Source organism: Schistocerca gregaria, chromosome 2 (genome assembly GCF_023897955.1).
Source record: "Schistocerca gregaria isolate iqSchGreg1 chromosome 2, iqSchGreg1.2, whole genome shotgun sequence".
Classification (NCBI taxonomy): domain Eukaryota; kingdom Metazoa; phylum Arthropoda; class Insecta; order Orthoptera; family Acrididae; genus Schistocerca; species Schistocerca gregaria.
The window spans coordinates 522106958-522134151 of NC_064921.1; the positions used below are offsets into that span (position 1 = coordinate 522106958).

At 38.0% G+C, this 27194-nt stretch overlaps 1 protein-coding gene across 3 annotated transcripts in view; it reads right to left on the bottom strand.

Annotated features, from left to right (window-relative positions):
* The window catches only part of LOC126330069 (E3 SUMO-protein ligase RanBP2-like), a 257136-nt gene extending 250622 nt beyond the window's left edge, over window positions 1-6514 (bottom strand). Inside the window, exon 1 of one of the 3 annotated variants that reach the window (XM_049996317.1) lies at window positions 6106-6514. In XM_049996317.1, coding sequence (XP_049852274.1) covers window positions 6106-6177 — 72 coding nt within the window. In that variant the 5' untranslated portion in view covers window positions 6178-6514. The remainder of the gene's footprint in view (window positions 1-6105) is intronic. The other 2 variants (XM_049996325.1, XM_049996329.1) reach the window with 2 other exon arrangements.
* Window positions 6515-27194: the final 20680 nt, after the last annotated feature.

Here is a 27194-nt window from a genome sequence, read left to right on the forward strand (position 1 = left end):
CTGAAATATTACTTTGCAAACTTTCAATCGAATCTGCCATCACAACTAAGTCATCCGCATATGCAAGACTGCTTATTTTGTGTTCACATATCTTAATCCCACCCAGCCAGTCTATTGTTTTCAACATATGATCAATAAATAATTCGAACAAGAGTGGAGACAGGTTGCAGCCTTGTCTTACCCCTGAAACTACTCTGAACCATGAACTCAATTTACGGTCAACTAACGGCTGCCTGACTGTCCATGTAAAGACCTTTAATTGCTTGCAAAAGTTGGCCTCCTATTCCATAATCTCGTAGAACAGACAATAACTTCCTCCTAGGATCCCGGTCATATGCCTTTTCTAGATCTATAAAGCATAGATACAATTCCCTGTTCCATTCATAACACTTCTCCATTATTTGCCATAAGCTAAAGATCTGGTCCTGACAACCTCTAAGAGGCCTAAACCCGCACTGATTTTCATCCAATTGGTCCTCAACTAATACTAGCACTTTCCTTTCAACAATACCTGAGAATATTTTACCCACAACACTGATTAAAGAGATACCTCTGTAGTTGTTACAATCTTTTCTGTTTCCATGTTTAAAGATTGGTGTGATTACTGCTTTTGTCCAGTCTGATGGAACCTGTCCCGACTCCCAGGCCATTTCAATTATACTGTGTAGCCATTTAAGACCTGACATTCCACTGTATTTGATGAGTTCCGACTTAATTTCATCCACCCCAGCTGCTTTATTGCACTGCAATCTATTGACCATTTTCTCCACTTCCTCAAATGTGATCCTATTTCCATCATCATTCCTATCCCATTCTACCTCGAAATCTGAAACATTGCTGATCGTATTTTCACCTACATTGAGCAACTCTTCAAAATATTCCCTCCATCTGCCCAAGGTATCCACAGAATTCACCAGCAGTTTTCCTGACCTGTCCAAAATACTTGTCATTTCCTTCTTACCTCCCTTTCGAAGACTGCTAATTACACTCCAGAATGGTTTTCCAGCAGCTTGACCCAAGGTCTCCAACCTGTTTCCAAAGTCTTCCCAAGATTTCTTCTTGGACGCTGCAATTATCTGTTTGGCTTTGTTTCTTTCTCCAGCATAACTTTCTCTGCCTACCAGAGTTCCAGTATGTAGCCATTTTTGATACACCTTTTTCCTTTTACAGGCTGCCTTGACTGTGTCATTCCACCAAGCTGTTTGCTTCATCCTACTTTTACACACTACTGCTCCAAGACATTCTTTAGCCACTTCTACTACTGTGTCCCTGTACCTTGTCCATTCCTTTTCCAATGACTGTAATTGACTACATCCAACTGACTGGTACCTTTCTGAGATCGCTGTCATGTACTTGTGCCTGATTTCCTTATCCTGAAGTCTCCACTCTTATCCTCATACATATGGATCTGACCACCTGCACTTTCAGCCTCACAATCCCAATTTCACTGCAGATTAAATAATGATCATCGAAGAATCCCCTGAATACACGTGTGTCCCTTACAGCCTTCCTGATCTGTTATTATATAGTCAATGACAGATCTGGATCCCCTGCCTTCCCAAGTATACCGGTGAATGTTCTTATGTTTAAAAAAAGGAGTTTGTGATTACTAAGCCTATACTGGCACAGAAATCCAAGAGCTGTTTCCCATTCCTGTTGGCTGCTATATGCTCTCCTAATTTATCCATAACCTTTTCATACCCTCCTGTTCGATTTCCAATCCTGGGATTAAAATCACCCATGAGCAGAACACTGTCCTTGTCCTTTACTCTAACAACTACATCACTGAGTGCCTCATAAAAACTATCCATCTTATCTTGATCTGTCCCTTCACAATGCGAATATACTGACAATCCTAATTTTCTTGCTAGACACTGTCAAATCTATCCACATCAGTCGTTCGTTTACATACCTTATTGCAACTACGGTGGGTTCTATTTCTTTCCTGATGTAAAGCCCTACACCCCACTGTGCCATTCCTGCTTTGACTCCTGACAGGTAGACCTTTTATTCTCCCACTTCCTCTTCTTTCTCACCCCTTGCCCGAATGTCACTAACAGCTAAAACGTCCAGCCCCATCTTACTTGCAGCCTCTGCCAGCTCTACCTTCTTCCCAGAGTAGCCCCCATTGATATTAATAGCTCCCCATCTCATCACCATTTGTTTGCCAAGTCGTATCTTAGGAGTCCCTGGTTTGTCAATTAAGAGGATGGACTCTGTCACCTCCAAAGGTCCGAGGCATTTTGCTCCGATTGTTGCCAGCATCATATTTAAATAATGAAATTCATACATAACTAAGTCTGTTTGGTGGCCACACTCAACACGTGAAATCAGAAAGATTTGTGGTTTCAGAGCAAAATTAACTGATCAAAATGAAAAGAAAGCTAAAACACAGTTAAGTATATTCTGACAGACAATGATTCCACCCCCTATTTCATAAATGTATTGCCAGCTACTGAAAATTGTGTTAAACAAGGCACACGTGTGTTTGCATCGCAGGGCAAGAGAAAAGAAGGATGCCCGAGGATATCACGGCACTCTGTTGACTATCGCATTGCCTTCGGAGCCTGAACGTGATGTTTCCATTGTTGAAGATGGTGACATTAACATGGTGTACCTTGAAAAGTGAGTCAGCAAGATGCCGACGACAGTATCTCTTACATTACCTAAGTGAGCATTCCTTACGCACTGGTAATGAAAATGTTAAGTGGTATATGTTCCTATGTGTTTATGAAATCAGCCGAAATCTATGAAAAGAAGCAATTTTGTTATACTTCTTTTCTTGTTTAAAATGGCTTATAAATCAAGCAAAGTTGTACAGAAGTTAAAAAAAAAAAAAGTATCAAATTATTCACTACGAGTGCTTGCAACATCTGTAAGAAATGCTGGTTGAACCTGTAAGATTATTAAAATGTTAATCTTATATTACTTATTATTGAACCCCCAAGTGTTGGCTGTGATACAACTAACTGTGAAGGAATGGACCACAGGATGCTACAGCAACATTCAGATGGCTACACTGCCACAGGAGATTGTGTACACGCTGTTATGAGAAGCCTGGGTTGTTTACGACCAAACTTACAGCTGCAGCCATGGCATCCTCACATGGTCCCAGCCTCACTGTTGGCGGTAAGTCTGATGCAGTACACAGTGCTGCGATTGTAGGCACCTCCTACCACGCATGAGATCACATGCCTGCAGCATACATACCCGTATACTCTTTGCCAGGCGGGTTAATAGGACATCACCCAAACATTACATGGCACTACACTTAGTTTGCACTCACTGTGTATCTCAGCAATTTGATCAAGAATCCATCACTCAACTTTCATGTCATCAGGTGCCGCCTCCGCACTGCCTTCATCAACTTCCTCTGGTCACTCTCCAACCTGTCGCAGGCCATCACGTGATTCCACTTCAAGATATTGACTCCAATTATCCAGGGATCCTGCCTCGCTGGACACCCCCTAAAACTACCCAGGATTCACTGCTGTTAGCCCTTGAGCAATTTACTGCCAACCAATGCTTTGTAAGACTGCAGGTGCGTTGTCATATTTCACCTCAACAGCAGTACAGTACTATGATAACTGTGCACCTTCCAAGCAACATCTCTCTCCCTCCAGTCACAAACACGCAATGCTGGAAGAAGAAGCTACACCTCCACGAGTCGCAACAGAAGCTACAGTAGGCACTGCTTCCACAGATGACCAAAAAATCCCTTTTTATGCCAAACTGGTGTTGGGTCTGGCACCTGCGGAGACATCCTCTGCTGCCACTCCTGGTGCGGTCACAACTAAGACCAGTAGCTTGGTTTCTCCACTAGCCAGCGGTGGTACAGCTCGTCTCCCATTGGCCGCAGGTGCCCTCCAGTACATCTTTGGCTGCCATCATTGGCTGATTTCTTCCTATCATAAGCTAAATATGGCCCGTCAGTTCAGCTACGTCTGCAGCAGACGTGAACCCTGTCTCCCACTGACAGCCATCAGTGGGTGAGGCCGGCCTCTTAGTGGCTGCCAACACCCTGTTGCCGCGGTCCACTGCTTCGTGCCTGCAACAGCCTAACAGCTGGCTACTTCATCTCTTTTTAAGGGGGAAGAGTGGGGAGAGGAGGAGGAAGGGTTATTTTATCCCCAAGCAGCTGCCTGTCATGCAACCAACCATACAAGTGTGAACATAGGGTTGCTGCAGCTACAACGCATATATAACACTATCAGGGAAAGTCGCATACAGTCTGTGAATAATAAATAGCCTGGGTTGTTTCCAAGCAATGTTGCAGATACCACCACACCATTGGGTGGTTTACACGTATCTTACATGAGAAATCGGTTTATCTTATAATTTTAACAATAGTAATTAAGAATGTCTAATCCGCACTAAATTATGTTCAGTAGACATTCACAAAAATTAATGAGGGGGGGGGGGGGGGGCAGGCGCAGTTCTTGAATGTGTGGGCCTAGGACTCAACTTCTTAACCAGAATATGTGCCATACATTTTCCACTGGGTGGTATTTTAACAATGGATATGTCTTTGATCATTCCCTTCTACTTGGAGGAATAAAATTAGTGGACTTTTAACAGGCTATGATTAAAGTAAGATGTCACCATACAATGCTTGCACACTCGTTCAACGTGTGTCTACAGACAAACGGCAAAGTCACAAAGGTCACACTAATGAAAAAAAGACAGTAAAATCATCACGCTACCTCACCAACCCATAAATCTGTCACGCAAACTTCTTTATCAAATTTCAGGAAGAGAGAATACTTTTCCTTGATAAAGCCCGACATTAAGAACTGCTCACAACCTAAACACCACTGTAATTAAAACATATCAGCATTCTTTAAAATAAAACGTGTGGGGGGAGGGGGGGGGGCCAAGCTGTTAACCAAAATCTAATATTGTTCTGGTGTAAACATTATAAAAATTGATTACTCTATCCGCAAAACAAATTACAGATGCTAGAGTAACAATTTAAGAACGAGCAATTCTTTCGAAAAAGCTTTTAATGATCTTAATCGTGCAACATACTGAAGATCTACTTAGTACTCCGGTTCTGCATCTAATTTAATAAGAGTTATTTTCGGGGCAGCATTTATTAATCCATCAAAGTATCAACTATCTACCGAATCCACACATTTTTCAAATGTACCAGTCGCTTCATTAAAAAATCATTTTACTTTTGTGGATCTTGAACGAGAAAAATAATTAACATGTATTTCACTTAAAGCTTATACTGGGACACACAAGTATGAAGAACTGTGACACGACATAGGATTCGGCTGAGCTATTTCATTACGGTAGCGAACATATTGAAGTGAAGGTGTGTCACGCCCAATGCTGATTTGAACAATACAGCACTTTTCTACAATAGTTACAGTGGAGGGCTCCAGATTGATGTGAATCTAAACAGTGGACTTGGGCATTTTTCACACAAATTCTTCCTCTGTGATTACAAGCGAAGGAAAAATAATCTTGGGAGTCTGACTGAAGCTTAAACCACAGATCACATGATTTTTAGACTTCCCAATTAGGCACCACACCATGAAAACTTTAATACAGAGATAACCATAAAATGAGTTAATCAGGCCTAACGCTTGAACTAATACTAGTCCAATAAATAATGTAATAACTCTAAATTTGATTCTCGGCTATTACTCATGCACACCTCTGTTTATATAAAGGGACTCATTCCGAAATCTACTACATTGCGTCATATTATACAACTGGCTATTCCACATTATCCATCAAACCAAGTACACGAATTCCACTATAAATTAGTTACACATAGATAACTACGCATTAAATCAGTTTTAAGCGAAAAATTAACAAAACGAGGGAATAATGAAATCAGCGAAAGGAAGGAAACTACATTATTTGCCTTGTCAGGCTTATATTCAACACCAGAAAATACAATGCAAGAAAGCTACAGAACAGTTATGAAAGAGTAATTAGATGATGTTGGTAGGCACTAACATGCAAAAAGAAAAAAAAATCTCTAAGACGACAACTAAAGAACTCAGATTAAAACGAAATGGTGTGCGGGCAAGCAACTTCATATTTAATTAACGTCACTCATAAAGGCAGAAAACATTGTGCCGCACTTACCTCTTTCTCACTAGTTAACTTCCGAAGAATCTCTTGCACATGACGATCCACATCCCTCTTGGAACGGAACATGGTTAGTTAAAAAAAAACGCTTAGCAGTTCAAATATATTTAAAATAAAGGCGTACAAACACAACACACTACAAATTCAGCATAACTGCGTATATATCCGTTACACTGACTTCGAAATACCACTCAAAGATAAGCCCGTTGAGCCGGCAGAACACTATCGACCTTTCAATATATTTGAGTGCAGAACTTCAACTACAATCAACGATCACCAATGACATCGTGACAGTTTTACCAATGACCATAAAGGGCACCGAGAGAACCCGTTCATCATCGCATTATTATGAATATTACAAAATTTTCTTGTTATATGCTACTCTGAAGCGGAGAACTGATATTATCAGTTAATAAACCTATTTTTTTAAGATTGTTGAAGATATTGTAACAGAAATAAAACCAAAACACATTACCTATTACAAAACAAATATATAAATTCGGTTTTATTTCTGAATTGCTTGCCAAGATATTCACTAGTTGTGTACATACGGCATAAATTACAAAAAAAGTAATGATGTGATACCGAAATCCCACATGGATTTAACCAAATAATAAGCTGAAACAGAGAAATCGTCTGTCTTTTATGCACATCGCCTATTAGGCAACGAATTTAGAGAGCTCATGTCGTAAGTAATAGCTTATCAGTTACATAATAAGACCAAAAAAGGCCTATACAGTTTGTTTCATTCTCACTCATGTGGTAGTTAATCAAATTATCAGAAAATAAATCTCCATGTAAACCACGTAAAATTTCTATTATTACTCGGGGTTAAATATCAGTTATAGCAATGATTTATCACTGAGAATACTGGATAGCCCCAAAGTTGTTTTATAAGTCACTAGTATAGATATTGTAATTAAACTTAATAAATAAGTAAGTAATGTATTATACAACATTACATTCTAATATAACGCCAAAAAACACTTATTTAAAAAGGCAGCTAAAAAGTATCTGTTATGCAATACATTTTATATACTGAAGGATTACTTAGCTAAAACAGAGTATGGTTTTGATAAAAAATGTTATACAAATAAATAATAATAATGATTATAAAATATCCAACGTTCCACATAACAGCTTCACTTTATGTTTTTTTCATATTTTTTTCTTTCTAGAATACTTAAACCAAGCTATGCACAGCACAATACTAACACTCTTTCTGAGCTCAACATCTCACTCATTATGGAAGGATACTGACTCAGTTTTTCAGGATAGCAAATGGGAAGTCGCAGTACAGAAAATGGCCAAGAGATCACCAGTGTGTGTGTGTGCAGTGAGTGAAGTGTTCTGAAACAATGTGTGTCTAGTGTGTGCAGTGACCGCTAGTGAGATACGAGTGAACTGTGTGGCATTACATTATTTAATAAGTTATTTGTAAAAAAGTATTGTATACCAGGAGTAAATCTAGTGATTGCCTCTAAGTAGAAGTCTGTAACTATATGTGTATACGAATAAGCTTATTTAAATTGATCTAAATTTATAAATACTTTGACATACATAACACTTCATTGTGGGATGGAGGTGATACAGTACATACTGAGCTTGCTGTCTTTATATCTGCTGATGGAAGAGGCCTTTTCTTTGTTTGTTTCTCAAGGTACTTGTTTGTTTTCCATGGTACATAATTTATATGCGTGCGCTGAGTGGACGCACTTGATAACAGTTTGGCCTAGGATGGAGGTGGTGATTTAGTACTGACAGTCATTTCCTTCCTCTTTTCTTCCAGTGACTGCAGTGGAACTGCTATGGTTATTGTTGATGCCATTTCTGCATCTGTTGCTGGTTCTGCAGCTGTTACTGGTCTTGTTGTTTGATCTGCAGTTGTTGTGGAATTTGGTTGTTATGAAGGTAGCCATTTGTGGTTCTGCAGCTGCTATAGTTGTTGCCTCCAAGAAACCTTGAGTTCTAGTATGATTACTTTCAGCAGTGTATTCATGGTTCATTACAATGGCTGGTACTGACTCATAGATACTCTGTTTTTCATAAATAGCTTTGCAAGGCAATGACTTGCCTCTTCTATTCTAGTGCATGCCACGTTTTGTAAAGTTGCAGCTTTCCAGGATATCGATGCAAAAAAATCTTATATTTGGGTATACTTTGCATACTGTTTGTTTGTGCTTAATTGATTCCTTAATTTCAGCATTCACACATGAAGCAGATATGAGCTCAAACCTATATGTTATACCAATAGCTGTTATATTCATCTAGGGCAACAGAACAAATCTGCAGTGGCAGAACATCAGCAAGATTGCGGAAAATAAATGCCTGTGTGTTGGCCAAGCAGCTGGTTATGACAAAACGCAAAACTAGAGAGCCCATCGAAATATTTCAAGACCCTAAGAACATGAATACAGAGAATGGATTCAGGTTTGCCCCAGCTTGGCTACAGCAATTAGATTAGATTTACTTTCGTTCCAATTGATCTGTAGTGAGGAGGTCCTTCAGGATGTAGAACATGTCAGAAAAACAACAATTCATGACAAATATTTACAACTCAAACAAATAAGCTAATGTACCATTCCACAGGTCCAAGTGGAATTATCGTCATTTTTTAATGAACACTATATGAAAGAATCATTTTACAAATACTAATGCACTGAATTTAAAATAAAAAAGTTTTCTAAATTTATTTATAAGGTAATAAACGTGTAATACAACTACAATAATACTTTACAATGAACACATTGCTGCACTAAAATGGTGCAGAAGTTAGATTTTACTTATACACACACGCACACACACACACACACACACACACACACACACACACACACACACACACACACACACACACACACACACATACACACATACACACTTATTTACAATGTACACATTACTGCACTGAAATTGTGCAGAAGTTATATTGCACTTATACATATACACACACAAATCAGTTGGTTCTACAGAGAAATTCATCAATGGATTAGAAGGAGATGGGCGCCAATAAATCCTCTAGGCGTCTCTTAAACTGAATTTCATTGGTTGTTAAGCTTTTTATGGCTGCAAACATCAATTAATTGGTTCTACTGACAAATTCATCAATGGATTAGAAAGAGTTGGCCACCAATAAATCCATTAGGCTGCTCTTAAACTGAATTTCATTGCTAGTTAAGCATTTTATGGTTGCTGGCAAGTTATTGAAAATGTATGTTCCTGAAAATGCACACCTTTTTGTACAAGACTAAGTGGCTTTAAATCCTGGTGAAGATTATTCTTATGTTTCGTATTGATTCCATGAACTGAGCTGTTGGTTTGAAAAAGTGATATATTTTTAATGTCAAATTTCATTAAAGAATAAATATATTGGGAAGCAGTAATTAATATCCCTAGTTTCCTAAACAGGCTTCTGTAGGATGTTCTTGGGTTCACACTACATATAACTCTTACTGCAATTTTTTATGCCCAGAAAACTTTAGCTTGGCTTGATGAATTACCCGAAAAAAAAATCCTATATGACATTATGGAATGAAAGTAAGCATAGTATGCCAGCTTTTTCATTTTTATATTCCCTATGTCTGACACAATTCGCATTGCAAATAGAGATTTGTTAAGACGCTTAAGCAGTTCTCTGGTGTGCTTTTCCAGTTGAATTTATTGTCAATCTGTAATCCCAAGAACTTAACACTGTCCACTTTTTCTATCTGCTTGTCATCATATGTTAGGCATATACCCTTGGGACACCCATCACAAGTTCTGAACTGCATGAAGTGTGTTTTTTCAAAGTTCAGTAACAAGGAATTGGCTAGGAACCAGTGGTTAATGTCCACAAATATTTTATTAGCTGATCTTTCTAAGACTACTCTTGATTTTCTATTTATTGCAATGTTTGTATCATCGGCGAACAAAACGAACTTGGTATATGGTAATGTTACTTATGAAAGATCATTGATATACACAAGAAAAAGTAAGGGTCCTAAAATGGAACCTTGTGGGACCCACATGTAATTAGTTCCCAGTTGGATGATGCCTGATACATGTCTCTTTCCTAATAACACCCTATATTTCCTGCCAGAGACATAAGATTTGAACCATTTTGCAACATTTCCAGTTACACTATAATATTCTAATTTACTTAAAAGGATATCGTGATTACACACTCAAATGCCTTTGACAGATCACAAAATATACCAGTTGTCCGCAATTTTTTATCTAATGAATTTAGCAAGTGTAGATAGCCTTCTCAATATCAGAACCCTTTAAAAAACCGAACTGTGACTTTCACAGTATGTTATTTGAGATAAGATGGTTATAAAGCCGATTGTACATTGTTGTTGTTGTTGTGGTCTTCAGTCCTGAGACTGGTTTGATGCAACTCTCCATGCTACTCAATTCGACTACATTCAATTATCCTCGTTTTTCTTTCGTTGATGCTCATCTTATACCCTCCTTTCAAGACACTGTCCATTCCGTTCAACTGCTCTTCCAAGTCCTTTGCTGTCTCTGACAGGATTCCAATGTCACTGGCGAACCTCATAGTTTTTATTTCTTCTCCATGGATTTTAATACCTATTCCCAACTTTTCTTTTGTTTCCTTTACTTCTTGCTCAATATACAGATTGAATAGCAACAGGGAGAGGCTACAACCCTATCTCACTCCCTTCCCAACCACTGCTTCCCTTTCATGTCCCTCGACTCTTATAACTGCCATCTGCTTTCTGTACAAATTGTAAATAGCCTTTCGCTCCTTGTATTTTACCCCACCCACCTTCAGAATTTGAAAGAGAGTATTCCAGTCAACATTGTCAAAAGCTTTCTCTAAGTCTAGAAATGCTAGAAATGTATGTTTGCCTTTCCTTAATCTTTCTTCTAAGATAAGTCGTAGGATCAGTACTGCTACACGTGTTCCAACATTTCTACGGAATCCATACTGACCTTCCCCGAGGTCAGCTTCTACTAGTTTTTCCATTCGTTAGTAAAATATTAGCGTAAGTATTTTGCAGCTGTGACTTATTAAACTGATAGTTCGGTAATTTTCACATCTGTCAACACCTGCATTATTTGGGATTGGAGTTATTATATTCTTCTTGAAGTCTGAGGGTATTTCGCCTGTCTCATACATCTTGCTCACCAGATGGTAGAGTTTTGTCAGGACTGGCTCCCCCAAGGCCGTCAGTAGTTCTAATGGAATTTTGTCTACTCCCGAGGCCTTGTTTCGACTTGGGTCTTTCAGTGCTCTGTCAAACTCTTCACACAGTATCATACCTTCCATTTCATCTTCATCTACATTCTCTTCCATTTCTATAATATTGTCCTCAAGAATATTGCCCTTGTATAGGCCCTCTATATACTCCTTCCACCTTTCTGTTTTCCCTTCTTTGCTTGGAACTGGGTTTCCATCTGAGCTCTTTATATTCATGCAAGTGGTTCTCTTTTCTCCAAAGGTCTCTTTAATTTTCCTGTAGGCAGTATCTATCTTACCCCCCTAGTGATATGCACTTCTACAGCCATACATTTGTCCTCTAGCCATCCCTGTTTAGCCATTTTGCACTTCCTGTCGCTCTCATTTTTGAGATGTTTGTATTCGTTTTTGCCTGCTTCATTTACTGCACTTTTGTATTTTTTCCTTTCATCAATTAAATTGAATATCTCTCCTGTTACCCAAGGATTTCTATTAGCCCTCGTCTTTTTACCTACTTGATCCTCTGCTGCCTTCACTATTTCATCCCTCAGAGCTACCCATTCTTCTTCTGTATTTTTTTCCCCCATTCCTGTCAATTGCTTCCTTACACTCTCCCTGAAACTCTGTACAACTTCTGGTTCTTTCAGTTTATCCAGGTCCCATCTCCTTAAATTCCCACCTTTTTGCAGTTTCTTCAATTTTAATCTACAGGTCATAACCAACAGATTATGGTCAGAGTCCACATCTGCCCCTGGAAATGTCTTAAAAGTTAAAATCTGGTTCCTAAATCTCTGTCTTACCATTATATAATCTATCTGAAACCTTTTAGTATCTCCAGGGTTCTTCCATGTATACAACCTTCTTTCATGATTCTTGAACCAAGTGTTAGCTATGATTAAGCTAGGCTCTGTGCAAAATTCTACCAGGCAGCTTCCTCTTTCATTTCTTTGCTCCAATCCATATTCACCTACTACGTTTCCTTCTCTTCTGTTTCCTACTGTCGAATTTCAGTCACCCATGGCTTTATTGATATTTCATCACACCCACTAGATGTTTTTGATTTTAAAGATTTTATGATGGACATTATTTCTGCTGGTGTAGTGAGGGTCAAATTCATATTATGGAAGTTACTTGAAATGTCTGGTCTGGGGTTTCCATAGCAGCATCTAAAGATCCTGACAACTCCATCTTACCAGTAACAGTTATGAAATGTTTGTTAAAGAGTTCTGCAACACTATACACATCTATCACCAACGTATCATTTACGCTTAACGCTATTTGTCCCTCTTCATGTCTGGTTCTACCGGTCTCCTCTTTCACTACATCCCATATTGTTTTTATTTTGCTATCTGATATGACTATCTTTTCCTTGTAATATATTTGCTTTGATGTTTGTATTACACTCAGAGCCCAACAGATTGTGCTGTCAACATGAAGAGCGAGCATTATCGGTGAGTAAAGCTCGTATTACACGATGTGCCTAAACCATACACCTACGCACCGGCGCCCCTAACGTCCATACCTGTAACTACAGACTGGTTCACTTCCGACCTATTACACCATCCACGCCGGATATACCTAGCGCGAATGCGCGGCAGCAGACTGTACGCCTGAAAATAAAATAGATGTGTTATGTCCTGATGTTTTGTAAAGTAGTTCGTTCTACCACACGCAACTCAAGGGCGACTGTACGATTTACTGAAGCGTCATATGTTCAATTTATTTGTGAACTCAAGGTTCCTATTTATAAAGAAGTAACAGTTTTTCTCTAATGTAGGTTATTACTGTTCTGAATTACAGACGCAACAGTTTTATATTACGAGTCTTGATTACACAGGTATATGTATATCGAAATTTACATTTATACAGCATATTCCACATGGAGGATCCACTTAATTTTTGGAGCTATTGCCCTGGCAGTGTCAGTACATCTTCGGATTAGGGCAGAACGGGGGCGAAAACGAAAAGTCAAACGTTGTTGGGTTCGACCCTGGCTGACAAGAAGGGTGGAAGGCAGGGAAATATATTCACTGTTAATGGAAGAAATGCGGCCCGAAGATCCGCGAGAATTTCGGAACTTCGTTAGGATGGACATGGCCTGTTTCGAGAAGCTTCTGTCTATGATAGAAGATGGAAACAGAAAGTGTGACACAGTCATGAGGGAGGCTATATCACCTTCTAGAGAGTAAGAATTATATGGTTATGTTTTGTGGTCATACCAGCCTAGATCACTAACAAAATACCGGTGAATGCCCTATTATGTTGCTGGCTGGTTGTAACATTACATTTCCTGGCGAATGGAGAATCTTTTAAGAGCCTGGCTTTTAGCCACAGAATAGCACTGCCCACCATTTTAGATGTCGTTGTGGATGTATGGCACTGCAATTAGCAACACATTAAATGACCAATACTTAGGTGACCTTGTGTTATTTTTCCAAATTTGGACTATATTCAGAATTTTGCAGTCCTCGTCTGTCGCACTGGGGCAAACTGCAAGGACTTTCTCCCTTTCACAGCCAGTTTCTCTTTTCTGGCATGTTGAAATCAAGCAAGAGGTGCAATTAAATCAAACCTGAACTTTCGTAAACTAAGGCATTACGACAGAAATCGAAAATCACCATATAACGTTATATGCATATTCCTCAGAAAGAAACGATTTCCGACTACCTTTTATGACACAGTGGGTCATACATACCACTTTCCTCGCTGTATGCCTGATCTGGGACGCCTAATTCCTTTCTGCTCCATTTCATTTCTAGAATACGAAGATATCAATAGAAAAAATCCTTTTACAAACAGCTAGTACTGAAAAAAAGTTTCTTTTCTGCATTTGTGAAACTTGTTTACTGAAAAAATGCAGAAGATACCCAACGCGAAAAATCCCCAACATGAACGTCTGAAATTAGCCACTAGACCACAGTCTAATATATACAGTCGCGACACTCTCGCTGATTTTTGTTATACACCGCGACAATAGCGTCCCAAGCGGAGGAGAAGCCACGCTGCTGAATAAGGTATTCAGTAAGTGTAAACAGTATCGTTTATATTCATTTTTAACGTGGTTTATACGAAAGGCAGCGTATGTAGCGCAATCAATTGCAGTAATAACAGGAAGAAGACACCACATTTGTCATTCTTCAGGTTTCCTAAGGACTCTGAGAGGTATGAAAAATCTCATTAGAGCACTCTTTATTTACGTTTTTTTTTTCTAAACTGTTTTGAATTACTGAATTTGTTTTCCTTTTTTAGGAGCAAGAAACGGTTAATAAATAGTAGAAGACAGAACCTGCTGCAAAAAGATGTCCTTTATTTGCATTATAACATGAAGTTTTGTGCGTTAGATTTCGAGTCAAATCAGTTCATGAGCGTGGAAAAGAAGACATTGGTATGGAATGCAGTTCCTGCGTTATTTGACGTGCCGAATAAGCCACAACTTGTGACAATGAAGAGAAAATGGCCATACAAACGTGAAAGTGTTCCTGCAAAAACAATAAAACTGTCTCCTGACACAGAACAAACAGGTACCACAAGTGTTCCTACACGAGAGACATATATGAAATCACTAACAACGGAATCTGCAACACAGACATCATTTGAAGATGAAATGCTTAGTAGATCACGTGAAATTATTCGTGTGTTGGAAAATCGTGTGAAATGTAAAACGTGCAAATCATTACACTTCGTACAAAATTACTACCTGACAAGGAAAATGTTCATTTTCAGAATAAACTGCAACCACAACGTCACAGGATACAAGTACAAAAGGACAAGCTCATTTTAAAAAGTATTGGTTCAAAGTACTTGAAAAAAGATGCTCTCGATTTATTGATAAGCCAAATCAGTATACCATTGAATGGAAAACGTGGTGCCAGATGGAAAGATGAAACAAAATTATTTGTACTTAATTTATTGTATTATAGTACTCAGGCATACAGTTTTTTATCACACCACTTCAGCCTTCCTTCAGCAGGTACCTTACAAAGGTATGTGGAAGACATACAATTAAATTGTGGGATAAATAATAGCATATTTCATCTTTTAAAGCAGAAAGTGCAGCAGTTACCAGAAACTAATAACTGTTAATTTGTCTGCGGATGTGGTGTAACTAATGGAAAATTTGATATAATACAGCTCTAGGGATCGTATTATTGGATTTGAAGACATGGGTTGCATACGTACATCTGTGGTTGCCAATACTGCATTAGTTATAATGATTAACGGCATCTTCTCAAAGTTTGAATAGCCACTAGTATATTATTTCTCCAAAGGATCAGTAGGAGCTACCCATCTGAAGCGCATATTTTTTGAAGTTGTCAAAAACTCACAGAGATTGGTTTGGTTGTAAAAACATGTGTGACTGACCAAGGCTCGAATTTTGTGGAGTGGAGGCACAGGCTGGGTATCACACCAGTTGATCCATGCTTAGTACACGAAAGGAGTAAGATCTACTGTTTTATGACACCCCACACTTGACAAAAAGTATACGTAATAATTTGTTCAGGTATAACATTAGCTTCACAACAGATGAAGGATGGACTGACACTGCTTCATGGAAGGACATTTGTCAGTTGTACTCAAGTGATTGTGAAAGAAAGTACACGTTGGCCCCCAAGCTCACTAAAAGAGCTGTCCAACTGCCAGAATTTTCAAAAATGAAGGTAAGCATTGCAGTTCGTGTGTTGAGTCATACAGTAGCAGCAGGCATTGAGACACTTGTTACTTGTGGCACCATATCATCTTCTGCTACTGTAGATTTTTGCCAAGAAGTAAACGATATTTTTGACATATTTAATGCATATAGTGTTAAAGGGCCTGTATCCTTAAGGAACTGCATTACAAGTGCCTGAAGACATTTGGAAATATTAAAGACACTGAAGCCATGGATACAGTCATGGAAATTTGTAGATGTTGATGGGAAAGATTTTTCATCTAGGATTAGGTGTGTTAAAGACATCTGGGTAATATAAGCACTTTGAACGTGTATGTTGATGATGTTTTGGATGGAACCAACTTATATTTATTAACACACAAAATTAATCAATATCCACTGGAAAACGTTTTCTCAGTGATAAGGCATAAAGGTAGTTTTTGTAGCAACCCAACAACATGACAGTTTTGTGCTGCATTCAATAATTGTGATTTAAGCAAATTAATGAACACCTCCAATTGACAGGGGATCAACTGGGGTCAGACAATAGCGGATATCAAAGCAGCGCCCAAATTACTTGTTTCACCACTGTTGGACATCAGTGGCACGTCAGACTACCAAATGTGGAAGTCCAAACAGACCTCGGAGAGGCAAACAGCATGAGATACGTGTTTGGTTATGTATTAAAGAAACTGCTTACAATTCACGACTGTTATAAATGTAGGATAGTACTTGCAGATGGCACTTAAGACTTAGATACAAATGACAAAGTTTATTGTCATTTTAAAAGTTATGAAGGCAACTTTAGAAACCTATTTATTTTTACAGAAGTTGTCAAAGAATTTTTAACTCATTGTGAGACTAGTACAACTTCTACTTTTGATGAATATGCTCACATTTTTTTCTTTGTGAACATGTTGATGGACGTCCCCAATTTTTCACCTGGGTGCTGTGCTGAAGCCAAGCTGCTGTTAATGAGACTGTTTGTGCAAGTGAGGCTCTTTTACATTATTAAATTCAGGAATCAAGACTTAGTATGTAGGATCAAGAGAAGAAATAAAAAGTGATGAAGCTCGCTCATTTGGGATTTTGGTTGCTAAAGTGTTATGACTGACTCATTCATTTAATTTTATTTTCGTTAAATGTATCAATGGGATGTAATAAAGTTTTAAAACAGTCATGCTTTTTATTGAGATAACCCGATACCACAAAGAATAAGTTGGAAATTGTATTTTTGGAAGCAGGCTTGCTGCAAAGCAGAATGTAATGAAAAATGATGTGCCACTTCATTTTTACACAAGGAAGAGCATCTATATACTTCATATGTGGGATATACAGTGTGTATTCTCTTACTTTCAGTGGAATATGTGCAATTGAATGCTACTTCTTAACTATTTCTTCAAGATTGTGTTGCAGCTTATGTCACTTCATTGAATAGTTCGTGCTCTGTTTACTTATATTTCACGATCATTTATGTCTCTCACTGTTCTCCTAACACTTGTGACGCAAAAATATACTAACTATTTTGTAAATTACGTACAAAATGAATTAAAACAAACATTATTTTCACGTCGCATCTGCTGTCAGAGGAAGGCCAGCTTTCTGGCCGCTAGGGGCGCTAGTGTCACTTGAACTGTCAAATGGTAACAACTTTCACAGTTGTGAGTGTCGCGACTGTATATATTAGACTGTGACTAGACGCCTAACAATAACCAAACAACAAGCAGAAAGCACCATGGTACACCCTTCTGCACATGTGCGAATTATCGCTGCCTACTAAGGATGCGTGGATTGACGGTAGTTTAGAACTGCTCTCTATTCCTGCGTCCGGATAATGTGTCTGCTAATTTTCGTAGTTTCACCCGTTCCACCGCTAGATGGCTGTCGCGATAGACCAGTACCGTTCGCGGCGGATCGTCGTGTAATACCGGCTTAACTGCCGCCGCGCAGCTGACGTCCAGCATCTGGTAAATGGGAGCCAACTTATCATTCGCCAGTGACCACCAATCATGGCACATAATACAAGAGCCAATAGACGACAGAGTTTACGCTCTCCCTCCACCACAGTAACCTATTAAAAATAAAGTTCCCTATCCTTCTTCCTTAAGTGACCAAAGAAATGAAAAAGGCCGCTGCAACTGAGGCTGAAACGTTGGTTTTCTCCAGCAGTAGCTTTATACACTATGAAGCGGTACCCAGTGGCGGCCGCTGAGGCATTCCATTGGTGGTGCCAAAAAAGCTTAGTTTCGAAGCATCGAACGTATGACGGAAATTTTTCGATAATTTATATATTTAATAAGATATCACATCAAACAAAACGTATAGAGAAACAAAAATAAACACTAACTACAACAGCGCAGTAAGAGAGTGATATACTCGTGGAGAACATGATAGCGAGTGTTTGTATAAAAGAGAGAGAGAGAGAGAGAGAGAGAGAGAGAGAGAGAGAGAGAGAGGTCTCTTTAGCTATGTTTCTCGCATGTAACTCCGAAAGCCTCTCTCGCACACACAAATCCACACGTGTGCAACATATCAACACCACAATTCTTCACTCCTTACGGGGTATGTTCGATCACTTTTACGTGGCAGTCGTATGCAGAGGGTGTTTTGATATATAGTTGTTTAAGATACCGATGGAGATCGGGCCTGAACTACCACGTAACGACACCACTAACCTCAGCTAACAATTGCGCTCTAGCTGTTACCAAATGATTTTTGTACTCCACTTTGTTTTGAGTATTGTTTGCCGATTGTTTCCTTTTCTTATTTTGAAATGAGTGCAGAGAGCAATCTTGCTCCGCCACAAGGTTCGAATGCCCTCTCACGACATCAGATGGAATCAACGACCCATATGTTCATTACTACATCGGTTCTGCCTTCCCAGGAGCACAGTAGTCAGAACACGGACGTAGGCTGCCAGCCCTGTGAGAGGGAGGTGTGTCTTGTCACCCACTCCGCTCTTTACCCCTCGATAGCCAGAACTCCTCGTTTGTTTTACATTCGAGGCCGTCTGCCAGAAAAGTGTCCTCAACAACTTGAGTGCCAGTACGAGAAATAATAGAGCATGTATTAATTATTCAGACTTGTAATCTGGATTTTGCAAAGCATATTTAATCAAATTACCAACAATTAAAACTGGAAGCACTGTACTCACCAAAAGCAGCAACTCCGTGAGTTTGGGAAGACAGTTTCAAAATAATTACTAGGAACAATATGGCAAATCGATTCGTAGCTTCTTCTTGTTAGCAAATAAATCTGTCATCTCAGATTCAAATGTTCAAATTTACACACAAATGACTTTTCACAGGATAGCATTCCTAAGGCAATCAGTCATTCTTCTTTCATGGTGTCTCGTAGGAACGTTTTAATTCTCTTTAGCACTGAAAAGCACTGCTCAGCTTCTAATGTCGAGATGTGCGTCGTGATTAGTAGTTTCAAAACTTTTAACAGTATCATCGAATGTGTCACGAAGTTCATCCTCTAGAATCAGCGAAAGAAACGGAACTGTGTCAGCAACTGCTCTCGACTCAGGTCTAGCTTAGAAGACTTGAAGCTCACCCTTCAACATTCTTTTTTCCAGAAATTCATATGTGTCTTTAATTTCAACCTACTTGTATGGAAAATCTGTGATGTATTTGTCAAACTGATTGAGGTGTCCAGTGAACTGAAAACGTAGTTTTCTTTCAGAAAGGACGACATCGCACACTTCGAAAGCATCTCTTTTTTTATGCCCATCAAGAATCCGTGGCTTCTTGGCAGGCATCGTTTCGTCATTTCCGAAACTAATCTCGTTAAGGATGGAGGCAATGTCATCTCTGATGTTTTGCATTACCTCTTCAAAGTTCTGGTTGTCTTGCGTTCCTGTGGTCGGTTCCGTTATCTTACTCTGCAGTTGATTAAAAAGGACGTCTGCATGAGTCTTTATCTTATAAAAAAATGATAGCCACAAAATGAATTCCTTATCTTGCTGTCTTTGTTTGTATGAACCAGTTTTTTCAATAGGAGAAGATAGTTTTATGCTCTCACTTGTTTCAGTCAATTCCATAACAGTAATAAGATTTTTCCCAGTTTTCAAAAACATCTTTTACTACTCATGAATGGTAATTCCATCGCTTCACACATATTGGGCAAGCTTTTCTGAATAATGCTACGCAACACTTTCGATGTCTGTGGCGAGTTAGAAAAAAAAGAAAAATTACCTGAAAATGTGCATAAAGGGTTCGGGCTTTGCAATTAACAGAGGCTGCCGTAGACATAAGGATGAACTGAAGAGCATTACAGTGGACGTATTTTGCATTTGGATATTAGTCTTTAATTAATTTCGGAACTTCGCTCGACTTGCCATGTATTCCATTTGCAACATCGTAATTCTGAGTTATTAGTTTTGCTCGATCATCACCAATTAGTGGTTCAGTTTCTTTCAGAATACTCTCAGCTATAGTATGAGCATTCTGAATTTCTGGATTAAAAAAGTTCCAAAATATTTCAGTAGGTTTTCCCTCAACAATATAACGCAAAACAATAACCAATTGAAATTCTCAAGACACATCTGTGCTTTCATCTGCGATTATAGCTACGTAATTGACACTTTATACTTCTTTACTAACTTCCAATGTGCATTGCTATAGTTCGTTCTGAAGTCTCAGAAATGCCTCTGAATACTGATGCTTCAAATGGATGAACTTGAAGATCTTTATCCAGTTCCTCATTGAAATGAATTAGCTTGCGAAAAAACCCCGTATTTTGAGAGGCATCAGATTCATCGTGGCACCTGAGAGCCAGTTCCAAAATACCATGGAACCGAATAAAGTGTAGAATTAAATTCAATATATACGTATTCTTTTCTACCTGTTTCTTGTGGCTGTCAATTTTTTTTTGTATTGCGAATTTAATTTCTGCTGAGTGTTGGTTTTATCTAGAAATAAAAGACTAAGCACATTATTCATGTGTGGCTTTGACATTTCATGTACTTTCATTTTAGACCATACATGCCCAATATCAGTTATTCCGGTCTTACACCAATGAACATCTCCCCCAAATAACACACAAGGGAAACAAAAAACAGCGTTGCTTTCATCACAACCACAAATCCATTTTTTCTTTTGGTAAATTCCTGGTTGAACTTACGGTATCAATTTTTTGTTTGCTGCAACAGATTCAGATTCGGAAGTGGCCTACCTAGTGCTTTCGATCTGGGAGTCCCATCGCTAAATGGTGTTATTAATAACTCATTTACTTTGTTCTTGTTTACTATTTTCACAGTCAACTGCATTTTCCTTGCAAATAACACTCTGCAGAGAGCTATGTATGCTCAATTACCTGACCTCGTAATAACTACAATGTGTTTGTACAGAACTTTATTACACGAACATAATGAGTATAAATAGAAATACTACACCTCTTTTTGGAAAACTAATGCTCAATGGGTGATGAATAAGTGAGGCTGTGTTTTGTAGCAATAGCCTTGCTGTTGTGAAATATACTAATCTACATTTACATCTACATGGATACTCTGCAAATCACATTTAAGTGCCTGGCAGAGGATTCATAGAACCACCTTCACAATTCTCTATTATTCCAATCTTGAATAGCGCACAGAAAGAATGAACACCTATATCTTTCCATACGAGCTTTGATTTCCCTTATTTTATCGTGGTGATCGTTCTGCACTATGTAGGTAGGTGTCAACAAAATATTTTCTCATTCGGAGGAGAAAGTTGGTGATTGAAATTTCATGAGAATATTCTGTCGCAACGAAAAACGCCTTTCTTTTAATGATTTCCAGCCCAAATCCTGTGTCATTTCTGTGACACTCTCTCCTATATTCCGCGATAATACAAATCGTGCTGCCTTTCTTTGAATTTTGTCGATGTACTCCGTCAGTCCTACCTGATAAGGATCCCACACAGCGCAGCTGTATTCTAAAAGTGAACGGACAAGTGTAGTGTAGGCAGTCTCCTTAGAAGGTCTGTTACATTTTCTAAGTGTCCTGCGAATAAAATGCAGCCTTTGGTTAGCCTTCCCCACAACATTTTCTATATGTTCTTGACAATTTAAGTTGTTCATAATTGTAATACCTAGAAATTTAGTTGAATTTACGGCTTTTAGACTTGACTGATTTACCGTGTAACCGAAATTTAATGAGTGCCTTTTAGTTTAACGAGTTCCTTTTAGAATGAAATAATAACTCATAGTTACAAAATCTAAGAGCATAATTAGATTCAAATTACATATAGCTATTTATAACGATATTTAAGTGTACCATTTCTGTATTCGGTTTAATTAAGCATTAATTAGCGTTTAGGGATGCATTAGCAATAACTTGCAGAAAGATTGTAAAACTGGATTACAAAAAATCTGCACCCCAATGTTTTCTAACATGATTGCTAGATGGCAGATCATGCTTCTATAGGTTCTGTAGTTTACTGCTCTCTGGAGGAAGAAACGTAAAGCTCTGAACTAGATGTGGCTCCTCCTCGGCCATAAGGAGATGGAGCATGTAGAAACCATTATCCGAGTCTTTCACACAGCACTTATGAGGACAGACGGTGCCACTGTGCAGTTGGCTCCAAACTTCAGAAAAATTTCGTGGGAGCATGCTCGGCGGAACACATCTATTCAAATCAGAAAATACATACTCCGAAACATTGTTTTAATCGCAGTTCACACAGATTTCTCTTTCTTTCTTTTTAAACAAGTGGTGCCACAGCTCAGCGGACTACCTCTGAAGCCGCCCCTGCCGGTACCACTCCTAGAAAACTTTTATGTCATCCATCTTCAGATGTTTACATTCTTTTTATTGAATTTTTCAACAGATGTTTTTAAGACAGCTAGTGTAAAACGCTCAAGTAAAAAAATGGAATTATGTTGATAATCAAGTAAATTTAAACATCAGAAAATGGGGTGAACATAAAATGAACGTATTTTCAAAAGAGGGGTGTTTTGAGGTGTAATTTGCTAACATGGCATAGAGGGAAAGAGGTGCCATTCATATTGTCGTGTTGCCTCATAAAGATTAACGTCGCAGACGCTATAATTTGGACTTTGTGCTATAAGAGTGCTTCTGTCATGTGATATGAAGATGAGGCCCAAGATCTTCATTTAGTGAATAAAGCACATGGATCTGTGAAGGCAACCCATGCCTGTTCTACATCAATGTTATCATCTTTAAAATAATCTCTGTTAGACAGTATACACTCATGCTAGCTCTTTTCATAATCTCTTAAACCCTTCTGGAACTTGATCTTGTGCATAGCTTTAGCTCTCTCACTGATGTCACTTTAATTTATGTTCCTAACTCTATGGCTCTTTAAGGTTTTCTTTATTGTTTGGAGGCTGGGGCATCACTACAGTGTTACTTTTTTGCCAAAAATTCACGAACAAGCAACGATCTGTGATTAGATGCAAAAGGCATGAACTATTTCGTCACAACTTCGACCCTTTTTTCAAATTGCTTCACGTAAACAGTTCTGAACTTGTAAATAGTAGGTCCTACTCCCAATTGATTGTTCTACTTTGAGGCACAGAAACATAGTCAGCTATGTTATTAAAACTGAAGAACATGGTGTGCATAACTTTCATATTTCAACAGATTTTTTAGTAAGACACACTGGTCGATGAAACTGCTGACTTGGCCACCTGACTGATGAAAATTAATAATTTCTTTATAAAACATATTTAATGAACTTTCCGCCATTATAATTTGGTAATTAGTTTAAAAACACTTATTCTTTATGTTTCATGTTGAACTACATAGGAACTGGAGCAGCATGGCATTATTTACTAAATTGAGAATAGTAAGTTACCATGCTGCCCCAGTCAGACTGACACATTTAGTCAATGTCCAGGGAATGCGAGACGATATTGTTGTTTTGCTCTCGTTCTCTGCAATCACTGCTTTTGTACTTCAATTGTAACACAAAGAAAAATGATATGAAAAAATTGTACAGCCTAAAGGCCACCATATGCAGTCAAACTTATTTGTCAAATTCGCTCTTGGATTTCTCATATAAACCCGTACATTAACCAACGAGTTTATCAATTTAATCTCACTTATGAAGCAGATGCTGTTCAGTATGCCGTACTTAATCACTTGTGGGAGTGCGTACACATATAGATTTCTATTATTGTCTTTGTCAATGTGTTTAAAGTAGTAGTAGTAGTAGTAGTAGTAGAAGAAGAAGAAGAAGATTATGATGGTGGTGAATAAAAGAAAACACTGGTCAATGGAATGGTTTAAATGAAAGAGAAACACACACTTGAAAACCTATTAAAGGAAATATTGCATTTGGAACTTGATCAACGTACTCTGTATGAACAGTGAATTTTTTTAACTTCTTCAAACTTACTTCGCTTTTGCATTGGAAAAGAAGACATAAGTGTATGAAAATTTTCTCTTCTTTACTTAGTCCTCTAATAACAGTTCATTATAGTACCAAAATACATCGTCTCCCCGAGAATTGTGCAGAAGAAAATCAAAAGGGTGAATAAAATAACTGTGTCCAGTAAATTCGATGCACTGGATTTTAAAGAATGTTACGAAATACCACGTGAAAAAAAGACTGTTCGGCATCCGATTGCTAATGAATACAAGACGTCCGACGTTAAATTACAGCAGTGTCTGCAGAAACACTAGGTGAACTTATTAGGGGACAGCCAGATACGAAACATCACAAATCTAATGTCAATGCAGGCCAGGAACAGTATGAGTATTTACAGTGAAGTAAAACCAGGGGCAAATTTCGACACAGTTACTGCTGGTATAAACAATGAATGCTCCAAATTCACAAAAAAGGATTGTGTAGTGCTGATCGGAGGTGCAAACGACGTAAACAAAAACAATGCCAACAGATTCATCAAGAAACTGATCTTAGTAACACAACACTTACACTTCACCAATGTTATTGTTGCAACTCTACCACTAAGGTATGACCTACCTGACTGGTTATGTGTCAATACAGAAATTTGGCAAATTAATGATAAACTGAGATATTTTTGTGTTACAAACGTAAAGTTATTAGATATTAGTAGCTACAAAAGGAACAGTTTCACTAGACATGGCATGCACCTGTACCAGCATGGCAAAAGGGAACTTATCAAAAAATATAAACCAGGCTACAGAAGAAATATTTCACCAAAAAAACGTCATTATTAAGCCTATAATTGCGCTGGACGCTCCTTCAGACGGAAACTGCTAAATGACAAGTTTCCTGAAGAGGAAATTAAAACACACAAAAGTAAAAAACAAGATGTTAATGCCTCAGAGAGGGAACAAAATAGATTCAAAGTAGGCCCACTTACCATTCTGCAGATTACCATTTGCAGCATTAGGAAGAAGCTTTTAGAGTTGGAACATTTATGTAAAATAAAAAAAATGTGATGTACTGTGTGTTTCAGAACATTGTCTTACAGAATATCAAGTAGATTTTTTCATACCTCAGTAGTACATTCTGGCAGCTATAATGGGTAGAAAAGAGATAAAAAGTGGTGGGGTCGCAATATTTATCAGACAATGTATACAATTCACTAAAATAGATGTAAGTTCATCTCCTCAGAATAGATAACGAATTTAATTGTATAAGAATGATAGACCAAAATACTGTAATTGTTAGCTTGTATAGATGTCCAAACGGTGAAGTTAACTTATTTTTCGAGAATTTTGAACAAATTATGAGAAAAATCTTAAAACTCAAAACAAATGTAGCCATATGTGGTGATTTCAAGATTGACTTGCTAGACACAGAAGAACTCAACACAAAAACATTCTTTAACCTATTCAGATCACTAAATCTATATTATTCTAACAATAGCCTGACATGTGGAAATGCCTGTTTGGACAATATTATAGTTAATTTTCCAAGAAACCTATATAGTGTACGCATTACAGATGAATGTTTAGCAGATCATGATCCTCTACTCCTAACATAACAGTATACACAGTCAGATAAGAATTATAAGGTTGCAAATAAGAAGCCAAGCGTGATATGGGTTAGAGGTCAGAAAGAGGATTTTCTTAAGTTATTCACAGACTTCCCCAAAAAGGTAAACTGGGACTTTGTTTATGAATATGACACAGATCAATCAACTGTTGAAACTCTATTTAATAATTTCCTTAAGACATATACTGACTTATGGTACTCTTGTTCACCAATGAAAAGAAACAGTACTAAATCATATAGAAAAGGTAAAAAACTTAAATGCTAAACTGATGACCTTGCTAGAATCTGGGAAAAGATGCTTTCACTTTGCAGAACACATAAAAACAGTGGCAGATGTGGGACAGAACAAAACGATACTTATTATAAAGACTACCTGAAATGTAAAAAACATTACAAAGCCAACCTTAAACTTTGCCAAACAAGCTGCCTGTGAAAATTACATAGAAGGAGCCCCAAACAAATGCAATAAAACAAGATGCAAATGCAATAAAACAAGAACATACCTCTACCCAAACTTGATATGTTCTACTTGAGCCAGAAGAGCTCAATAATTATTTTACAACTACAGTAAATGAATTAAAATCAAAAATTGAACAGTCGGACATACTAGCAATTAATATAATTGCTGATCAGCTACCTAAAGGGCGTGAAGTTCATTGGGACCCTGTCACACCCACAGATATATTGTTACAAAATTTTCAAACTCGAAAAGCATGGGCTACTACTGGCTATCTAACTACACAATAAAAAGGACAATACACTTCATTTGCAATCCACGTCCTTTTTTGTGAATAAATGCCTAGAAGTTGGAGTTTTCCCTGATCAGCTCAAAATTTCCGAAGTTATACCTATATACAAAAAGGGAGAAAAAGACCTTCCTGAAAACTACAGAGCAGTGTCTATTGTACCAATCTTTTCAAAAATATTTGAAGCAATTTTCCACAAACAGCTAAGCAACTATTTCGAAAAGTATGACCTTCTCTGTAATAGGCAGCACGGTTTTCAACAAGGGTAAGTCCTTGAAATAGTTAATCTGACATTAACGGCATTTGAAAATAAACAAACCGTCTCACTTGAACTTTGTTATCTGAATAAGGAATTTGATTGTATTCCCTTTGACATTCTACTATCCAAACGAAAGTATTATGGTATAAATAATACAGAATGGGAAATAATCAAGTCTTACCTACATAACTGGAGACAATTTGTGTCAACTCAAAACAGACACTCTTCTATAAATAATGTCACATCTGGTGTACCTCATGGCTCGGTTCTTGGTCCTTTCTTCTTCAGTGTTGCAATTAATGATTTGCCA